Here is a 19,566-nt window from a genome sequence, read left to right as displayed (position 1 = left end):
AGTTTTGAAGATGGATTGGCCAGAAAGGAAGCTAGATTTGAGAAACTAGAGCAAAAGAGGAAAGCCTGAAATGGGAAGCTTAATCAGACCTCAGTGCCAAAGCATGATAAAGGCTTTTGACATATCAGAGGTTTCAGTTTGGGATTCCCTTCTGTTTATCTGAGAGAATGTCCAGATATTATGAAGATAGGAAAGGATAACAGTATTAGATTTCACTGTAAGGGTTAAGAGTTAACTTAGCCCAGTGCTTTATCACTCCTGTATGATAGAAAATTGTAAAGATTAGAAATGCAAGGATGACATATGTAAACATAAAAGTATCTCATCTTCAGGTGGGTCAAGAGAGCCTGTCAGACAGAGGTGAGGAGAGCCCTGTCCCTGCAGAAAATGGTCATGAGTCTGATGGTGCTGAGGACACGGAGGAAGAAGGTAAATTAGAATCAGAGTAAGAGAACATGACTCGTAGATATGATAAATGTTTCAACACCACCTTTAGTGTGACAGGTTTTATCTTTTAGTTAGATTCCTGAAAATTGTTTTATGTTTATGTCTTGTAAACCATATAGTGTATTTAAAGATACTTGCAAAATACTAGTATTCTCCAGATAATGTGATCATGAACTCATACATTTAGATATTAGAATATATCAGCAGATTTTAAAGAATTTGTCAAAATATAATTATAGTAAAGCAGTCACTCAGTTTAAACAATTGCCTTTTACTTGACATATAAGAGATAAGCATTTACAGCAAGTGCTTTCATGCCATATTTATTAAGGGCAGAGATGAAAGATATTATTTCGATGTGAAATTGTAAGAATGTTATGATAGCACTGGTATTATTATTTACAGCAGTCGCAGCAAGAATTCAGACAAAAATGGTGCAGAGTGATGATTTAAGGGATTATATGAAAGGATATGGCTGTCTGGATCTAAGTCTGAAGAGCAGAAGAGTTTATGCACAACATATATCGGGATATAAAAGACATGGTCAAAATTAAGAAAGAAAGGGGGGATATATTAGGAGTTTGTTATTTTTTATGTTGTTTGGGATGAAAGATATTTAGAAGTACTGAGAAATTTGTAGTCATATGTAGTAAAGCTTGTAGATTTGTGTGCTGAAAAAGGACTGGTGATCGGGAATACCTGGTTTAGAAAGAGATATACATAAGTATACATACGTCTCCCTTATCCTTGGGGATAGGGGAGAACCTTCCCGTTTTTAATTTTCCAGAAGAAAGAACAGAGAATGGTGCCAAGTGAGGATTTCCCTCAAAGGCTGTCCTCTGTTCTTAACGCTACCTCGCTGGTGCGGGAAATGGCGAATTGTACGAAAACTAAAACATACGTAAGTAGGAGAGATGGTCAGAGAGCGTTATTGGATTACATGTTAATTGATAGGCGCGTGAAAGAGAGACTTTTGGATGTTAATGTGCTGAGAGGGGCAACGGAGGGATGTCTGATCATCATCTTGTGGAGGTAAAGGTGAAGATATGTAGAGGTTTTCAGAAAAGAAGAGAGAATGTTAGGGTGAAAAGAGTGGTGAGAGTAAGTGAGCTTGGAAAGGAGACTTGTGTGTTGAAGTACCAGGAGAGACTGAGCACAGAATGGAAAAAGGTGAGAGCAAAGGACATAATGGAAAAAGGTGAGAGCAAATGACATAATGGGAGTGGGGGAGGAATGGGATGTATTTAGGGGAGCAGTGATGGCTTGTGCAAAAGATGCTTGTGGCATGAGAAATGTGGGAGGTGAGCAGATTAGAAAGGGTAGTGAGTAGTGGGATGAAGAAGTAACATTGTTAGTGAAAGAGAAGAGAGAGAGGCATTTGGACGATGTTTGCAGGGAGATAGTGCAAATGGCTGGGAGAGATGTATAAAAGAAAGAAGCAAGAGGTCAAGAGAAAGGTCAAGAGGTGAAAAAGAGAACAAATGAGAATTGGGGTGAGAGGTCAAGAGGTGAAAAAGAGAACAAATGAGAATTGGGGTGAGAGAGTATCATTAAATTTTAGGGGGAATAAAAGGATGTTTTGGAAGGAGGTAAATAAAGTGCGTGAGACGAGAACAAATGGGAACATCGGTGAAGGGGCAATTGGGGAGGTGATAGCACGAAGTGGTAAAGTGAGAGGGAGATGGAGTGAGTATTTTGAAAGTTTGTTGAATGTGTTTGATGACAGAGTGGCAGATATAGGGTGTTTTGGTTGAAGTGGCATGTGAATTTGAGAGGGTCAGGGAGAATGATTTAGTAAACAGAGAGGAGGTAGTGAAAGCTTTGCGGAAGATGGAAGCCAGCAAGGTGGCAGGTTTGGAAGGTATTGTTGTGGAATTTATTAAGAAAGGGAGGTGAGGATATTCATTGTATGTATGGTTCATGGTGAAGTGCCTGAAGATTGGCAGAATGCATGCATAGTGCCATTGTACAAAGGCAAAGGGGATAAAGGTGAGTGTTCAGATTACAGAGGTATAAGTTCATTGAGTATTCCTGGGAAATTATATGGGAGGGTATTGATTGAGAGGGTGAAGGCATGTACAGAGCATCAGATTGGGGAAGAGCAATGTGGTTTCAGAAGTGGTAGAGGATGTGTGGATCAGGTGTTTGCTTTGAAGACTGTATGTGAGAAATAGAAAAACAGATGGATTTGTATGTAGCATATGGATCTGGAGAAGGCATATGATAGAGTTGATAGAGATGCTCTGTGGAAGGTATTAAGAGTATATGGTGTGGGAGGTAAGCTGCTAGAAGCAGTGAAAAGTTTTATCGAGGATGCAAGGCATGTGTACGAGTAGGAAGAGAGGAAAGTGATTGGTTCCCAGTAAAAATTGGCTTGCAGCAGGGATGCATGATGTCTCCATGGTTGTTTAATTTGTTTATTGATGGGGTTGTTAGGTAGATGAATGCAAGAGTTTTGGAAAAAGGGGTAAGTATGCAGTCTGTTGTGAATGAGAGGGCTTGGGAAGTGAGCCAGTTGTTGTTTGCTGATGATACAGTGCTGGTGGCTGATTTGGGTGAGAAACTGAAGTTGGTAAACTGCAGAGTTTGGTAAAGTGTGTCAAAGAAGAAAGCTGAGAGTAAATGTGAATAAGAGCAAGGTTATTGGGTTCAGTAGGGTTGAGGGACAAGTGAATTGGGAGGTAAGTTTGAATGGAGAAAAACTGGAGGAAGTGAAGTGTTTTAGATATCTGGGAGTGGATTTAACAGCGGATGGAACCATGGAAGTGGAAGTGAATCACAGGGTGGGGAGGGGGCGAAGGTTCTGGGAGCGTTGAAGAATGTGTGGAAGGCGAGAATGTTATCTCGGAGAGCAAAAATGGGTACATTTGAAGGAATAGTGGTTCCAAAAATGTTATATGGTTGCGAGGCATAGGATTGTGCTGAGGAGGGTGGATATGTTGGAAATGAGATGCTTGAGGACAATATGTGGTGTGAATGGGTTTGATCGAGTAAGTACTGAAAGGGTAAGAGAGATGTTTTTTTTTTTTTTTTTGCTTTGTCGCTGTCTCCCGCGTTTGCGAGGTAGCGCAAGGAAACAGACGAAAGAAATGGCCCAACCCACCCCCATACACATGTATATACATACGTCCACACACGCAAATATACATACCTACACAGCTTTCCATGGTTTACCCAGATGCTTCACATGCCCTGATTCAATCCACTGACAGCACGTCAACCCCAGTATACCACATCGATCCAATTCACTCTATTCCTTGCCCTCCTTTCACCCTCCTGCATGTTCAGGCCCCGATCACACAAAATCTTTTTCACTCCATCTTTCCACCTCCAATTTGGTCTCCCACTTCTCCTCGTTGCCTCCTCCTCCGACACATATATCCTCTTGGTCAATCTTTCCTCACTCATTCTCTCCATGTGCCCAAACCATTTCAAAACACCCTCTTCTGCTCTCTCAACCATGCTCTTTTTATTTCCATACATCTCTCTTACCCTTACGTTACTTACTCGATCAAACCACCTCACACCACACATTGTCCTCAAACATCTCATCAACATTTCGCCCCCTCCCCCACCCTATGATCCACTTCCGCTTCCATGGTTCCATCCGCTGCCAGATCCACTCCCAGATATCTAAAACACTTTACTTCCTCCAGTTTTTCTCCATTCAAACTTACCTCCCAATTGACTTGACCCTCAACCCTACTGTACCTAATTACCTTGCTCTTATTCACATTTACTCTTAACTTTCTTCTTTCACACACTTTACCAAACTCAGTCACCAGCTTCTGCAGTTTCTCACATGAATCAGCCACCAGCGCTGTATCATCAGCGAACAACAACTGACTCACTTCCCAAGCTCTCTCATCCCCAACAGACTTCATACTTGCCCCTCTTTCCAAAACTCTTGCATTCACCTCCCTAACAACCCCATCCATAAACAAATTAAACAACCATGGAGACATCACACACCCCTGCCGCAAACCTACATTCACTGAGAACCAATCACTTTCCTCTCTTCCTACACGTACACATGCCTTACATCCTCGATAAAAACTTTTCACTGCTTCTAACAACTTGCCTCCCACACCATATATTCTTAATGCCTCCACAGAGCATCTCTATCAACTCTATCATATGCCTCCTCCAGATCCATAAATGCTACATACAAATCCATTTGCTTTTCTAAGTATTTCTCACATACATTCTTCAAAGCAAACACCTGATCCACACATCATCTACCACTTCTGAAACTACACTGCTCTTCCCCAATCTGATGCTCTGTACATGCCTTCACCCTCTCAATCAATACCCTCCCATATAATTTACCAGGAATACTCAACAAACTTATACCTCTGTAATTTGAGCACTCACTCTTATCCCCTTTGCCTTTGTACAAAGGCACTATGCACGCATTCCGCCAATCCTCAGGCACCTCACCATGAGTCATACATACATTAAATAACCTTACCAACCAGTCAATGATACAGTCAGCCCCTTTTTTAATAAATTCCACTGCAATACCATCCAAACCTGCTGCCTTGCCGGCAGATGTGTTGTAATAAAAAGAGTGTTGTGTAGAGATCAGAAGAGGGTGTATTGAAATGGTTTGGTTACATGGAGAGAATGGGTGAGGAAAGATTGACAAAGAGGATATTTGTATCAGAGGTGGATGGAACGAATAGAAGTGGTAGACCAAATTGGAGGTGAAGGGATGGAGTGAAAGAAATTTTGAGCGATCAAGGCCTGAACATACAGGAGGGTGAAAGGCGTGCAAGGAATAGAGTGAATTGGAATGATGTGGTATACCGGGGTTGATGTGCTGTCAGTGAATTGAACCAGGGCATGTGAAGTGTCTGGGGTAAACCATGGAAAGTTCTTTGGGGCCAGGATTTGGAAAGAGAGCTGCGGTTTCGGTGCATTACACATGACTGCTAGAGACTGAGTGTGAACAAATGTGGCCTTTGTTGTCTTTTCCTAGCACTACCTCGCTTGCACGTGGTGGGAGTGGGGTGCCATTTCATGTGTATTGGGGTGGCGGTGGGAATGGATGAAGGCAGCATGTATGAATATGTACATGTGTATATATGTATATGTCTGCGTATGTATATGTATGTATATGTGCATGTGTGGGCGTTTATGTATATACATTTGTATGTGGGTGGTTTGGGCCATTCTTTCATCTGTTTCCTTGCGCTACCTCACTAACACGGGAGACAGCGACAAAGTATTGATTTTGGAAAAAGATTTCACATTACAGATGCTCCCCAACATATGTCCAAGTTCCATTCCCACCGACTAGTCAGATCTTGAAATAGACGTAAGTTGGACGTATGTCAGCATGGTATGTAAATAGGATTGTACAGAGGAGAGTGGAGAAATGAAATGTTTGAGGACAATATGTGGTGTGAGGTGGTTTGTTCAATTAAGTAATGAAAGGTAAGAGAGATATGTGGTAACTAAAATATTGTGGTTGAGAGAGCAGAAGAGGGTGTGTTGAAATGGTTTGGACATATGGAAAGAATGAGTGAGGAAAGAGTGACAAAGAGGATATGTGTCTGAGGTAGAGGGAACAAGGAAAAGTGGGAGACCAAATTGAGATGGAAGGATGGAGTGAAAAAGATTTTGACCAATTGGGGCCTGAACATGCAGGAGAATGAAAGATGTCCAAGGAATAGAGGTTTTGTGATTGATAAGAGAGTACTAGATATTGTACCAGTGAAAAACTACAGTATAATTATAACAGTGAATATGAAATACTGTGATATACATACTGTTCAATGAATGCTACTTATGTAAGCAGAAAATAACTAAATTCCAACTCTTACAATTACCGCTGTTACTGAGTTTATCGCTGGTTCTGATGGAGAAGGAGGAGGTGAGTGGTGGAGTTACTGTAGAAGGGGGTCATCTGGGTCAGATGATGTAGTTGTGGAAGATGGAGGTGATGTTCAAGTGATTTCAGCCATTGCATCACTAGATGTTGATGGCTGGTTCTCTTTATGAGTGTCCTTTTCTTCAGAAAGAAATCTAGTGATGTCTGTGTAGCCTTCATTGTCTTATGGTGGATTTCTGTATAGCACCTGATGGCAGCTAAGACACTTTGGGCTACCTTTGGAATCCATTCTGTGTTTGGGTCATCCTCATCAAATATAACAAGAGTGTGCTTCTTGCATGGCACTGGCAGTGCCATGCTACTACACTGCCAGTCTAATGATGTTCTTTATTCTAAAAATGGTGTAAATGATATATGCGTAAATTGAGAGGTCTCTGTAAATGAGATATACAGTTGAATCTCCTGGGTCTGGCTATCCATTTTCCAGTAGTTTTTATGAAAATGGATGAATCCAGGAAACCACCCAAGAATTAACAAATTTACTACTGCACTTGGGTTGGTTGCTTAGCCATGCAGTGTGTTGGAGTTTCCCACCAGTGTGTACCCCCATCTGGCTGCTAGTGTCTCCATTCGTTACATTAGCAGTTCTTATGTTTACATCCCCTTTATCAGTATAATTAGCTGGCATTTGCCCTTAAGTATGCAACCTAGAATATATGCAGGTGGCCTAGAGGATTGTAATCATTCAGAAACCAATTTTCATTTATTATCTTTTCTTTCATACTTGATGGCCATGTGGCCTGCACTGATGAGGTAGCACCAGGAACAGATGAAGAAAGGCCACATCCACTCACGTTCTCTGTCAAGTGAAATGAACTGAAACTATTACTCCCTCTCTTCGACCAGGCCCCAAAGACCTTTCCATAGTTTACCCTGTATGCTTCACATACCCTGGTTTAGTCTATTGACTGACAGCATGTTGAAGGTTCATTATCTGCTGTGGAAAAGGTTTCTTTGTTGAAGAAAGTTGACAGGTAGACTTTAATGGAGTGATTAAGTGAAACATTTGGCATTGTTTTATCAACTGGTATGACTTGAAGAAACTGGAGCTAATAATTAAGAGAGAACATAGAATTTGAAAATATATAGATAACCATGAAGTTGTGCTGCAGTGTGTGAGTATAGAAGAGAGCCATCAGTAAACTATTGAACCATGCATTGATGTTTCTTGCTGGGTGACTGAGCCCAGCTGACTTTCCATCATAAACTTTCAATGTATGTAGTAGTGTTGATGGTAAGTGATCTTGGTGAAACAAAGGGTTATTTCTAATGAGTTGCATGGGTGTAAATAATGCAGTCACTGTGTCATAATTATGCAGTATGGCTGATGTTGCATCTGACATCCACCTTTTCTTTTTCAACTGATACAGTCTTTTAGTTAATATGGTTTTTGTTTTCCTCTTCAGTCACAAAATCCTAAAGTTTAATTCTGTATTGTGGTCATTGAGTCTTCCAAGCAATTTTAGTACACCCATTGACACAGCATTGACCTTTCATAATGGTTGTGTTGTGTCTGCAAGACTGTGTATTCTAATAAGCAATGTAGATTTATTAGATGAAGAGATGAGAGTAGGAAAATAGTAAGGGAAAAAATTGATGACCCTCGTGTACTTATGGAAAATGGTTATTATTGTTACTAATACTGAGCAATCATTAGATTCTTTTTACTTTTCTGAATACTTGTAAGAGGAAGAAGATATTTTTTACTGGTCAAGCAATAGCCACTAAGTATTGTAGTGATCTGTATGATGTTGCAATGATTTAGTTGATCATTTTTACAGTAAAGTGGTATTGCACTAGCAGAACTTGTTTGTGATCTACCTTTAATTTTGTGTAGCCATTTGGCTTTTCACTTGAGTTATATGGGTATTTGTAATAAAATCATGCCATTCTTTCCATTTCAGATTCATTGCAAGTTATTGCTCCAGCTTCCATGTGGACAAGACGAGACATCCAAGATTTCAAAGAGTCCATAAGACGGGAAGGAGGTGACTCTGTCATTAAAGTTGGTCATGGAGAAACTGTCACTGTGAGTTTTGTATTTAACGAAATGTGGAAACATCAGATTTTGCCTTGTCATATCTTCATTAATGTTAAATGATGATCCTAGTTTAGTTGTGCATGGTTGCTAATTGCCTTTATTATTGGGTTTGTCAAGTTTTAGCTAGTCATAGGTGGAGAGAAGCATTATTGGAAATCTAGAACTCAAAGAGACCATTTTTGACTGACTTGTGTATACAGAGTATCTCAGCAGAAGAACCACAGGATATTGTAAATGGCTTTAGAAAAATATTTAAAAGTTGACAGTGAATGCTAACAAGAAGATTGGAGAAAATAAGAGTCAGTTTATTCAAAGTTTGAAAAGGCTTGTATGATAACATATTTAGAAAGCATAGTTATTCAGGTTGGAGATTTGGAGGCTAAGATTTATTGCCTTGGGACTCCTCTCTATCAGGGTCCTGCTGTTACCTAGGACCCATTTTCCAGGGGTTCCTGCATCCCAAGTCTGTGTTGTACTCAGTAGCAGGGACAGGATGGATACCTTTGAAGCAAGATGTTCTTTGACAAGACTGTATGTTGTTTCATCAAATGACGATGATACAGCCTCACCTAAGCTGACTTTTCACTTACAGTGTAATCTCAAGCAGGCTAGATAAATGAATTAAGTAGTCAGTTATCCTAGGAAAGAAATGAAGAAAAATATTGCAAGCCTATTGGTGTGGCAGACTCTTTTGGAATGTGATGCATGGCATATACTAAAATGTGAAAGTGAAACACTGGTATATTATACAATAACAGAGTGACTTGATGAATTTAGACTTGAAATATTTATTTTCAAATCTCCTGTTAAGTAATGATAATTGACGGAATGAGTATTGAGGATCTTTGGAGCAATGTGGAGAGAGGAGTGGTTAGTAGAGTGAAGGATGGAAATCTGAGTAGTACTTTCACATGGAGGGGTTGGATGTAGAAATAATGATACAAGAAAGTGCTTTGATTAAGAAGTACAGAATACACTGGGGAAACCTTGAGGAAAGTTTTGATTAAGAAGTACAGAAAACACTGGGGAAACCATGAGGAAAGTGTAAAGACAGGCTGAGGGAGATTATATGTGCAAGAAATGTTCACATGGAGAGAGGACTGTATAAAGATGTATTAGGATTGGAATATATGAAATAGATTGTGCTTGAGAAACTTAGCTAAATAATGGGAAATGTCATGAGTGTCCATGTGTGTGCTGAAGTTGTTGAAATGTTAATATTTATGTGGATATGAATAACTTTTTGGTAAAAGTGCCATGTTTGTAATTTGCCACTTAAATTCTGTGCAGGTACGAGTCCCTACCCATGAAGATGGCACTTGTTTATTTTGGGAGTTTGCAACAGACAGTTATGACATAGGTTTTGGTGTATATTTTGAATGGACTAAAGACTCCAGTAATGTAGTGTCTGTCCACATATCTGAAAGTGAGAATGAGGAAGAAGAAGAAGACTTAGAAGGTAAGGTATTCCTTTTCATGGTTCAGATTGCATATATAGAAAACTAAACTTAATATATTACTCTTCTTCCAGCTTAATTATATATGGATTATTTAATAGCAATATTCTGAGAAAGATAAATCAGTTACTCCATTATTGTTTGGTGATTAGATCATGTTTGATTAGATGGTGATTGATTTATATTTTACATTTATTGCAGGTGAGGGTGATGATGTTGAACGCCTAGCAGGAAGGAAGCTTGAGAATGAAAGACCAGCACAGTCTGTGATTATCCCAGTATACCGACGGGATTGCTATGAAGAAGTATATGCTGGCTCACACACTTATCCAGGAACTGGCGTGTACCTCCTCAAGTTTGATAATTCCTATTCTCTGTGGCGGAGTAAGACACTTTACTATCGTGTTTACTACACGAGGTGAGATAAAAAGACATAAATAGAGAAGGCATCTGTCTTCATTGGTTCACTTTGCTGCTAGTGTGTCAGGTGGCAGTCTTAATTTTTTTACTACTTCACTTTTTGATAGGGCTTTTTACATCCTGTGTAAATGGACAAATCATGTACTGCTTTTGTAAATAATATTCTCAGTAAAAGTTTTAAGTGCAGAGATAAAATATCTTGTTTTAAGATAAAAGTTTGCATGTAGTTTGCATTGTCTTGATATTTTGCATACATTTTCATGATTCTTCATAATCTTTAAGTTCACCTGTGTATATGACTTGGAAGACTGTATCATATGCAGATATTTAATATTTCCAACTTATTGCATTTTCCTACTGTCACTGAGAATGAAGGATATTTCTTTATTTTCAGTAAAACAAGGGTTTCCCAGTCTTCTTTAAGGTCGTGACCATGACATTTAAGGTTTCAGTGTCTTGCCTTGTGTGTATCTTTTACCATTCCCCCAATAAAGAATTTGCTCTGAAAACTTTTTGTGCTAGCTAATTCTGTATAAGATATATTGATTGCAGTAAAAGGCATAATCATGAATCAGCATTACTAGAACATGTATCGTTATGCCAGTTACAGCCTGTGAATGCAGAACTCATAACAGCTTATATAGTCTTGTATTACATTGTGTTCCTTATGTTAAAAATGACAAATTCATATAAGATTGATCAGAACCTAGATACATGGTGGTTAAGTGCACACAGATAAGAAGGCTTGTTTTCATTATATTTCAAAAGAGTTTAATGCACTTTAATTGTTATTTGAAGTGTTTGTATGCATTGCATCTGTAAATATACTGCACCTTTGCTCATTTGCTGTAATTCTCATGAACTACCTTCTGTTTAATCTGAGAAATGTATTACATCTAGGGTTTGCTGTAGATTGACTATGAGTGTAGTTAAGAAGTTGTTAAACCAGTTTTCTTGTGTATTGTTCTGAAGGCTGTTTCTTGACTATAATTTGGGTGTGTGGGCATTGCAAATTATATCATTATTTTGATTATCTATTTTTACATGCTTGCCTTTTATATTCTAACAAGGTAGCATGAGGAACTATGTGTCCATGGAAAATTTTTATTTTGTTCCTTCTATTTCTACTTATAAAATTTTTATACAGATGGGGAGAATATCCAGACCCCTGCTCTTGCCCTTCATAGTTTCCTTCTACAATACACAGGAGATATGTGAGTAGTGTTCTGTCTTCCCTATACCCAAGAGTAATCATTATTATCATTACTATTGATACCATTATTGTCATTATTATTTTGTTTTCATGCCATACTTGTTCACTGTTTCCTCTGTGAGCGAGGTGGTAGCTATAACAGTTTAGGTAAAATCTTCACTTGGCTTCCTTGTCCCTTCATATAGAAAGTACCGTAATATAAGAAGGGCACTAGCTCCTCCTTTCCTATCCCCAGGGATTATTATTATTATTATTATTATCATTATTATGATTATGGGGTAGTAAAAGCTTTGCGGAAGATGAAAGCTGGCAAGGCAGCAGGTTTGGATGGTATTGCAGTGGAATTTATTAAAAAAGGGGCTGACTGTATTGTTGACTGGTTGGTAAGGTTATTTAATGTATGTATGATTCATGGTGAGGTCCCTGAGGATTGGCGGAATGCTTGCATAGTGCCATCGTACAGATGCAAAGGGGATAAGAGTGAGTGCTCAAATTATAGAGGTATAAGTTTGTTGAGTATTCCTGGTAAATTACACGGGAAGGTATTGATTGAGAGGGTGAAGGCATGTACAGAGCATCAGATTGGGGAAGAGCAGTGTGGTTTCAGAAGTGGTAGAGGATGTGTGTATCAGGTGTTTGCTTTGAAGAATGTATGTGAGAAATACTTAGAAAAGCAAATGGATTTGCATGTAGCATTTATGGATCTGGAGAAGGCATATGATAGAGTTGATAGAGATTCTCTGTGGAAGGTACTAAGAATGTATGGTGTGGGAGGCAAGTTGTTAGAAGCAGTGAAAAGTTTTTATCGAGGATGTAAGGCATGTGTACGTGTAGGAAGAGAGGAAAGTGGTTGGTTCTCAGTGAATGTAGGCTTGCGGCAGGGGTGTGTGATGTCTCCATGGTTGTTTAATTTGTTTATGGATGGGGTTGTTAGGGAGGTGAATGCAAGAGTTTTGGGGCAAGTATGCAGTCTGTTGGGGATGAGAGAGCTTGGAAAGTGAGTCAGTTGTTGTTCGCTGATGATACAGCGCTGGTGGCTGAATCATGTGAGAAACTGCAGAAGCTGGTGACTGAGTTTGGTAAAGTGTGTGAAAGGAGAAAGTTAAGAGTAAATGTGAATAAGAGCAAGGTATTAGGTACAGTAGGGTTGAGGGTCAAGTCAGTTGGGAGGTAAGTTTGAATGAAGAAAAACTGGAGGAAGTAAAGTGTTTTAGATATCTGGGAGTGGATCTGGCAGTGGATGGAACCATGCAAGCGGAAGTGAATCATAGGGTGGGGGAGGGGGTGAAAATTCTGGGAGCCTTGAAGAATGCGTGGAAGTCGAGAGCATTATCTCGGAAAGCAAAAGTGGGTATGTTTGAAGGAATAGTGGTTCCAACAATGTTGTATGGTTGCGAGGCGTGGGCTATGGATAGAGTTGTGTGCAGGAGGGTGGATGTGCTGGAAATGAGACGTTTGAGGACAATATGTGGTGTGAGGTGGTTTGATTGAGTAAGTAATGTAAGGGTAAGAGAGATGTGGGGAAATAAAAAGAGTCTGGTTGAGAGAGCAGAAGAGGGTGTTTTGAAATGGTTTGGTCACATGGAGAGAATGAGTGAGGAAAGATTGACCAAGAGGGTATATGTGTCGGAGGTGGAGGGAACGAGAAGAGGGAGACCAGATTGGAGGTGGAAAGATGGAGTGAAAAAGATTTTGAGTGATTGGAGCTTGAACATGCAGGAGGGTGAAAGGAGGGCAAGGAATAGAGTGAATTGGATCGATGTGGTATACCGGGGTCGATGTGCTGTCAATGGATTGAATCAGGGCATGTCAAGCGTCTGGGGTAAACCATGGAAAGTTGTGTGGGGCCTGGATGTGGAGGGAGAGCTGTGGTTTCGGGCATTATTATGTGGCAGCTGGGGACTGAGTGTGAAGGAATGGTGCCTTTGTTGTCTTTTCCTAGCGCTACCTCACATACATGAGGGGGGAGGGGGATGTTATTCCATGTGTGGCGAGGTGGCGATGGGAATAAATAAAGGCAGACAGTATGAATTATGCACATGTGTATGTATGTATATGTCTGTGTGTGTATATATATGTGTACATTGAGATGTATAGGTATGTATATTTGCATGTGTGGACGTGTATGTATATACATGTGTATGGGGGTGGGTTGGGCCATTTCTTTCGTCTGTTTCCTTGCGCTACCTCGCAAATGCGGGAGACAGCGACAAAGCAAAATAGATAAATATATATAAATAATTATTATTATTATTTTATTTTTATTATGCTTTGTCACTGTCTCCCACTTCAGCGAGGTAGTGCAAGGAAACAGATGAAAGAATGGCCCAACCCACCCACATACACATGTATATACATAAACTCCCACACATGCACATATACATACCTATACATTTCAACATGTACATACATATACATACAGACATATGCATATATACACATGCACATATTCAGACATGCTGCCTTCATCCATTCCCGCCGCCACCCCACCACACATGAAATGACACCCCCCTCCCCTTGCGTGCGTGCAGGGTAGCACTGGAAGGACAACAAAGGCCACATTTGTCCACATTCAGACTCTAGCTGTTATGTGTAATGCACCGAAACCACAGCTCCCTTTCCACATCCAGGCCCCACAGAACTCTCCATGGTTTACCCCAGACACTTCACATGTCCTGGTTCAATCCATTGACAGCACGTCGACCCTGGTATACCACATTGTTCCAATTCATTCTATTCCTTGCACACCTTTCACCCTCCTGTATGGTCAGGCCCCGATCGCTCAAAATCTTTTTCACTCCATTCTTCCACCTCCAATTTGGTCTCCCACTTCTCGTTCCCCCCACCTCTGACTCATATATCCTCTAGTGGCCAGAGAAGTTTGTAAAATCATTCATTCTACATTTCTTAACTGTAAATCTAAGGTAATGCCTCCCAATAATATATTTTTTTTTATTACACTTTGTCGTTGTCTCCCGCGTTAGTGAGGTTGCGCAAGAAAACAGATGAAAGAATGGCCCAACCCACCCACATACACACGTATATACGTAGACGCCCACACATGCACATTTCAACATTTCAACGTATACATACATATACATGCACAGACATATACATATATACACATGCACATATTCATATGTGCTGCCTTCATCCATTCCTGCCGCCACTCCGCCACACATGAAATAGATGATCTCATTTTTTTTCCAAGATTGGTTCATCTCATCAGCCTTGAGAAAATTTTTAGGATCCTCAGGAGCTAGAAACCCCTAAACCCCATGATTTTGGTGATTAAATGCTTCTTAACCTTACCTAACTGTGTACTTGATTTTGACACCTTTGGCTTGGTATGGATCTACACACTGACCAATCAGCAACCTCCACCCAGCAGTGATGTCATTATTCCTTGGTTATTGGTATCAACCTGCTACAGACTTTTGTGGATCTCAAATGCTTGGGGACTTTATTCTCCAGCCTCCTTTTTATTTCAATTTTGTCCATCTCACCATGGTTAAGTATCTATCCTTTTGGCTATTTGGCTAAGGTGTGATAGAATTTCAGAATGGCCTATAGAGAAAGAAAAGATGGGCTTTTTGTAGTATAAACTTCATTAGCTTTCCCCAAAGCTGGCCATATTGGGTGGGAATTGGAGTTATGCATTCAGTTTGTTGTTTGAATTCCTTTTACATTTTTTAATGTTCATGAAAGCTAACTTGTCCCTGCTGATAATTCTATTCTTCCTCATACCTTTCCATTTATAAGGAGCATTCTTTTAAGCTATTCCTTACTGGGAGAGTCAAAGACCTGTTCTTTGAGCACTTACCTGTTCTTGCAGCGAAACCTTTTTTTCATTTTTCAGTAATGAGACAAGAATGTAAAAAACAGGCTACATCTCTCTAAAGGAAAGCAGTTAGAACTACTTCATTCTTCACTTCTCTATGAATTATTGTTTTTCCACATGAGGCTATTCAGAAAGTTTTCTAGACAAGTTACCATAATTAGAACAGTGTTTCTTAGCCTCAGTTGTTAACTCTTTTTTCCTATGAAAAGGAGTACTTGTCCTAAGTCTCTCCTTTTCAGAGGCAGAGATGTCCATTTGAGACAGCCCTTTCATAGCCATGAATGAAACTCTCTGATAGATTGCTGTAAAAATAGCTCCTGAGTCAAGGGTCAGCTTCAGAACTTTAAAGATTTTTGGAAAGTTGGGTGTATCTTTGTTAAGAAAAAGTCTGAGTTGGATTGAAAGGTTTCAACTCCTCTTTCAAAGAGAATTTTGGGACAGTGCCAGACTCAACCTTTAAAGGTATATAGGCAGGTAAGGTAACATAGGACCTGTAAGAGGCCTGCTTTATAATCAGCACCTTTCTAGTTATAAAAAAAAAAAACAGAGAGGATGGTTTTGAATATGTCCTTGGTAAATACCTGCATCATAACAGAAAGTTAAGATAACCACTTTAATGAACAGATGACAGTCCAAATGGTAAATGATTAAACAATCAGTTTGGACTTAGGGACTTTCACTGTCACATTCCCTTTCACCCCAGAATATGAATTTTTTTTGTTTTCAAGATAAGAAACCAAATTCAGCTGCTCAAAGTGATGCCCCTTGGATTGAGTATAACCATACCGTGTTTTGCAAGGTTGATAGTGTCTCTATTTGTAAAAACTATTTTCCCTTGAGGCCTTAGTCCCAGACTTCCTCAATGATTATGGATTAATCAACAGTTCACTCCCAATCCAAGGTGTCTCATTGTCAACTAAAGCACCTTTTGGGAATGTTTGGTTTTGGAGCTTACTGAAATGCCATAGAGAGACTGTAATTATATAGATAAACAACACTTTGATTATCATCCCTGAAAGATTTTGGGGAGTCATGTGTAGTTGCCCTTGGCATATATAAGGCTTTTGACTGGGTGTCATATCTAAGTCCCCTCTTTTGGCTTTCCTTCCTCACTTTATTCCTCCATATCTAGCTTCCTCTCCGGCCGATCTACCTCTGTGGTTGTTGATGGATCAGCCTCCCCCCTTTTCTCCATCAAGAGTGGTGTCCCTTAAGGTTCTGTCCTGTCCTTTACAATTTTTCTCCTTTTTTCAGTGATTTCCTCTCCTCCACAAATTAGCCTATGTGCTCATGTGCTGTTGACTCAACACTGCATTCATCCATATCCTTCAATTCTGCTCCCTCTTCTCTCATTTGATATGTATCTCATCTTGACTCTGCTTCTTACATAAACTCAGACTTGAACAGGATATCTCAATGGGGTACACAAAATCTTGTTAAGTTTAATGCCTCCAAGACCCAATATCTACCCATCTCTCAATCAAAAACTCCTCACAATTTTTGTATCTCCTTTGACAGATTTGTAATTCCACCTCTTGACTCAACGAACATACTTGGTATTACTGTAACATCCACTCTTTCATGGAAACCCCAAATTACAGGAATAGCTAAGTCTGCCTCTAAGAAACTGGGTGTCCTGTTCAGATGTTGAAACTTCTCTTCTGAACAGTTGCTCTGTTTATACAAGGGATTTATTTGTCCCTTTATGGAGTACTGCTTTCTCATTTGAGGTGATTCTGTCTCTATATACTTACTTGAAAGAGATGAGTCAAAAGTGGTCTGACTTATAAACTGCCCTAGGCTAACTTCCAAACTTGACCCCCTTGCCCTGTGCTGCAATGTTGGTTCACTTTCCCTCTTCTCTAGGTATTACTTTAGATTTTGCTCCTGAGAGTTGGCTGCTTGCATTCCTTCACCCATAGCTAGACCATGCAATACTCAGCAAGCTGCTGCATCACATGATTATTGTGTGGCCATTGGCTTCTTTTCCTATATGTTGAAGGAATGGGACTCTCTACCTTCTCATATCTTTCGTAATAACTATTACCTGGCCCATTTCAAAAGACAGGTCTTTCACATCCTTCAAAATTTGTAAAAACTTTCCCTTGCCTTTTCCTTTTTCATTTCAGAATTCTCTTTATATTTCAATTAAGGCCCAGCCTTGATGTGGATTTTTGTTTATGGCCGGAGCCTTCAACATCAGAAAAAATTAAATGTTTCAGAATTATCTACTGAAAGAATGGGAGAACCATATTGGCTTAACATTGTCGGTACTATGGAAATAATATCAGAATTATATCAAAATTAGTTATTGGAGGATATAAGAATAGTTTCCAGAAAACAAGATTTGTTTATTTGAAATTTTTTATAGGGAAAAAATTATTACAAACAAGTATGTTGTTTTTGATAAAATCAACTGATTGTTTTGTACCATCAGTTTAACCCTAACAGTGTAACAAAAGGAAATTATATTTACAGAAAATAAAAGTGACTAAAGTCATATTCATTTCTCACAATAGTTAATACTAACTCTGTCTAAATATCCAGATTCTCTTATAAAAGCCAAGTTTTATTGTTACTGTTTAGTAACTCTAGGAACTTATATGGGACTCTTGCACCTTTGAGGCTATGCTCGTTTTGAGAGGAGGGTTAGGAGGACTTTTTTTTAGGCAAGAAAGTTCTCATTGACACTGTTTTCTTTTCCATCTGATTATAGTGATACAGCTTCATTGAAATTGACCTTTAAGGCTTGGTGTAACCATTTGCAAGCAGATTATGTTAACAGTGAGAACAGATTTATATGACTAAGAACTTCATATTAGTTTGTGTAGCTGCAGCAGTACATAAATTTGTAGACAAATTGCCATTTGTCATTTCAAGTAATAACTGGATTTATATCATTATGCAAAATGAGTTTTCATAATCACTGTTGTAGTTATGTTAGAGAAAATTGTAAGTGTTTTTTATTTTATTTCTCACAAACATAATATATGTAGTGCAATAATAGTATTGCCTTAACTGTTGCACAAATTTTTTCATATTCACTTTTGTGTAAGTGTTTTTTTATTTTGTTTCTCACAAACAGAATGTATGCAGTGCAATGATAACTAGTATTGGCCTCAACTGTTGCACAAATTTTTTCATATTCACTCTTGTAGCAATGCTTTTTCATTTTCACTATTCTTTCTCAGGTACTCTTTTCCTTTAGCTTGATCATAGATGTAGAATTGATTTCAGTCTATTGTATTGGTTTTATTCATGACTTAGAAATGGCTTGTGAGATCTCTTACTAGGTTTTTGATGCATAGATATCAGAGCAAGAGAGTAACAGTTGATATGCCCAGTTGTTTGGCTTACTTGAATTGTGAACATTTTTGCAACATGTTCTATTTAGTTTGAATGTCTTTTAATATTCTTTTTATGGTGGAAGCTAAAGTTGAGTGCAGAAATATTTAAGACTTTGTGGTTAAATGATGAGCTGTGAAGCTCCACCTGTATATATGAGAATGGATTGAAGACCATAGGTCAGTAACAAAAAACTTGGGGCTGTAAGAAACATTCCTTTTGTCATTTTCATTATCGTATGGATTTGAGTTAGCATGTTACTTTGTGTTATTGCACTGATGTAGAAGGGTAAGTTATTTTGTTCTGTACAAGAAATATTCCTTTTATTATTTCTAATATTGTACAGATTTGAGTTAGCATGTTACTTTGCTCTATACTTATTTTTGGTTGTATTATTTAAAGAATTTAGCTTAACTTAATTTCATCCTTAATGTCTTGATGTATTCTGAATTGGTGGCTCCTTATTTAACCTATTATTATTCTCTCAAAGCAGTTTTTGTTTGTTTGGTGCAAGGAGTGTGTTATTAAAGTAACTATGGTTTTGTGATTAAATGTATAGTTCATTTTTGATGAAATTAACAGCTATGGGTTAGCAGTGAAATTAGGTAAGGAGTAATGTCCAGTTAAAGCTGTTCTCTTTCAATGAATAAATTTTGTCATGATTATCCTGAACACATCTATCTCATTGTATAAGTTTGTTGCTTTTGAAAAGAGTCATTTTTACCCTGAATGATTTGTAATACAGTGCCATCAAGTACATAATTTCTCTTTTACCATTGACCTATTCAAAATGTAAACCCATTAGTGTTAACCGTTGATTTTGTCCCAAATTACTTATTTACTCCATGTTCTAGTCATTAAGAAGTTTTCTAGTACATCATGGAATTTCAAGATGGTGAAAAAGTT

General features: G+C 38.8%; 1 protein-coding gene across 1 annotated transcript in view; it reads left to right on the top strand.

Moving 5' to 3' along the window:
* Positions 1-18,777, top strand: part of LOC139762551 (Golgi resident protein GCP60) — a 54,483-nt gene extending 35,706 nt beyond the window's left edge. The window contains 4 exon segments of the mRNA XM_071687575.1: positions 333-429; positions 8,248-8,372; positions 9,675-9,843; positions 10,043-18,777. Coding sequence (XP_071543676.1) covers positions 333-429; positions 8,248-8,372; positions 9,675-9,843; positions 10,043-10,263 — 612 coding nt within the window. The 3' untranslated portion in view covers positions 10,264-18,777.
* Positions 18,778-19,566: the final 789 nt, after the last annotated feature.

Source organism: Panulirus ornatus, chromosome 43 (assembly GCF_036320965.1).
Source record: "Panulirus ornatus isolate Po-2019 chromosome 43, ASM3632096v1, whole genome shotgun sequence".
NCBI classification, from domain to species: domain Eukaryota; kingdom Metazoa; phylum Arthropoda; class Malacostraca; order Decapoda; family Palinuridae; genus Panulirus; species Panulirus ornatus.
This window is presented reverse-complemented; position numbering and strand designations above follow the sequence as displayed.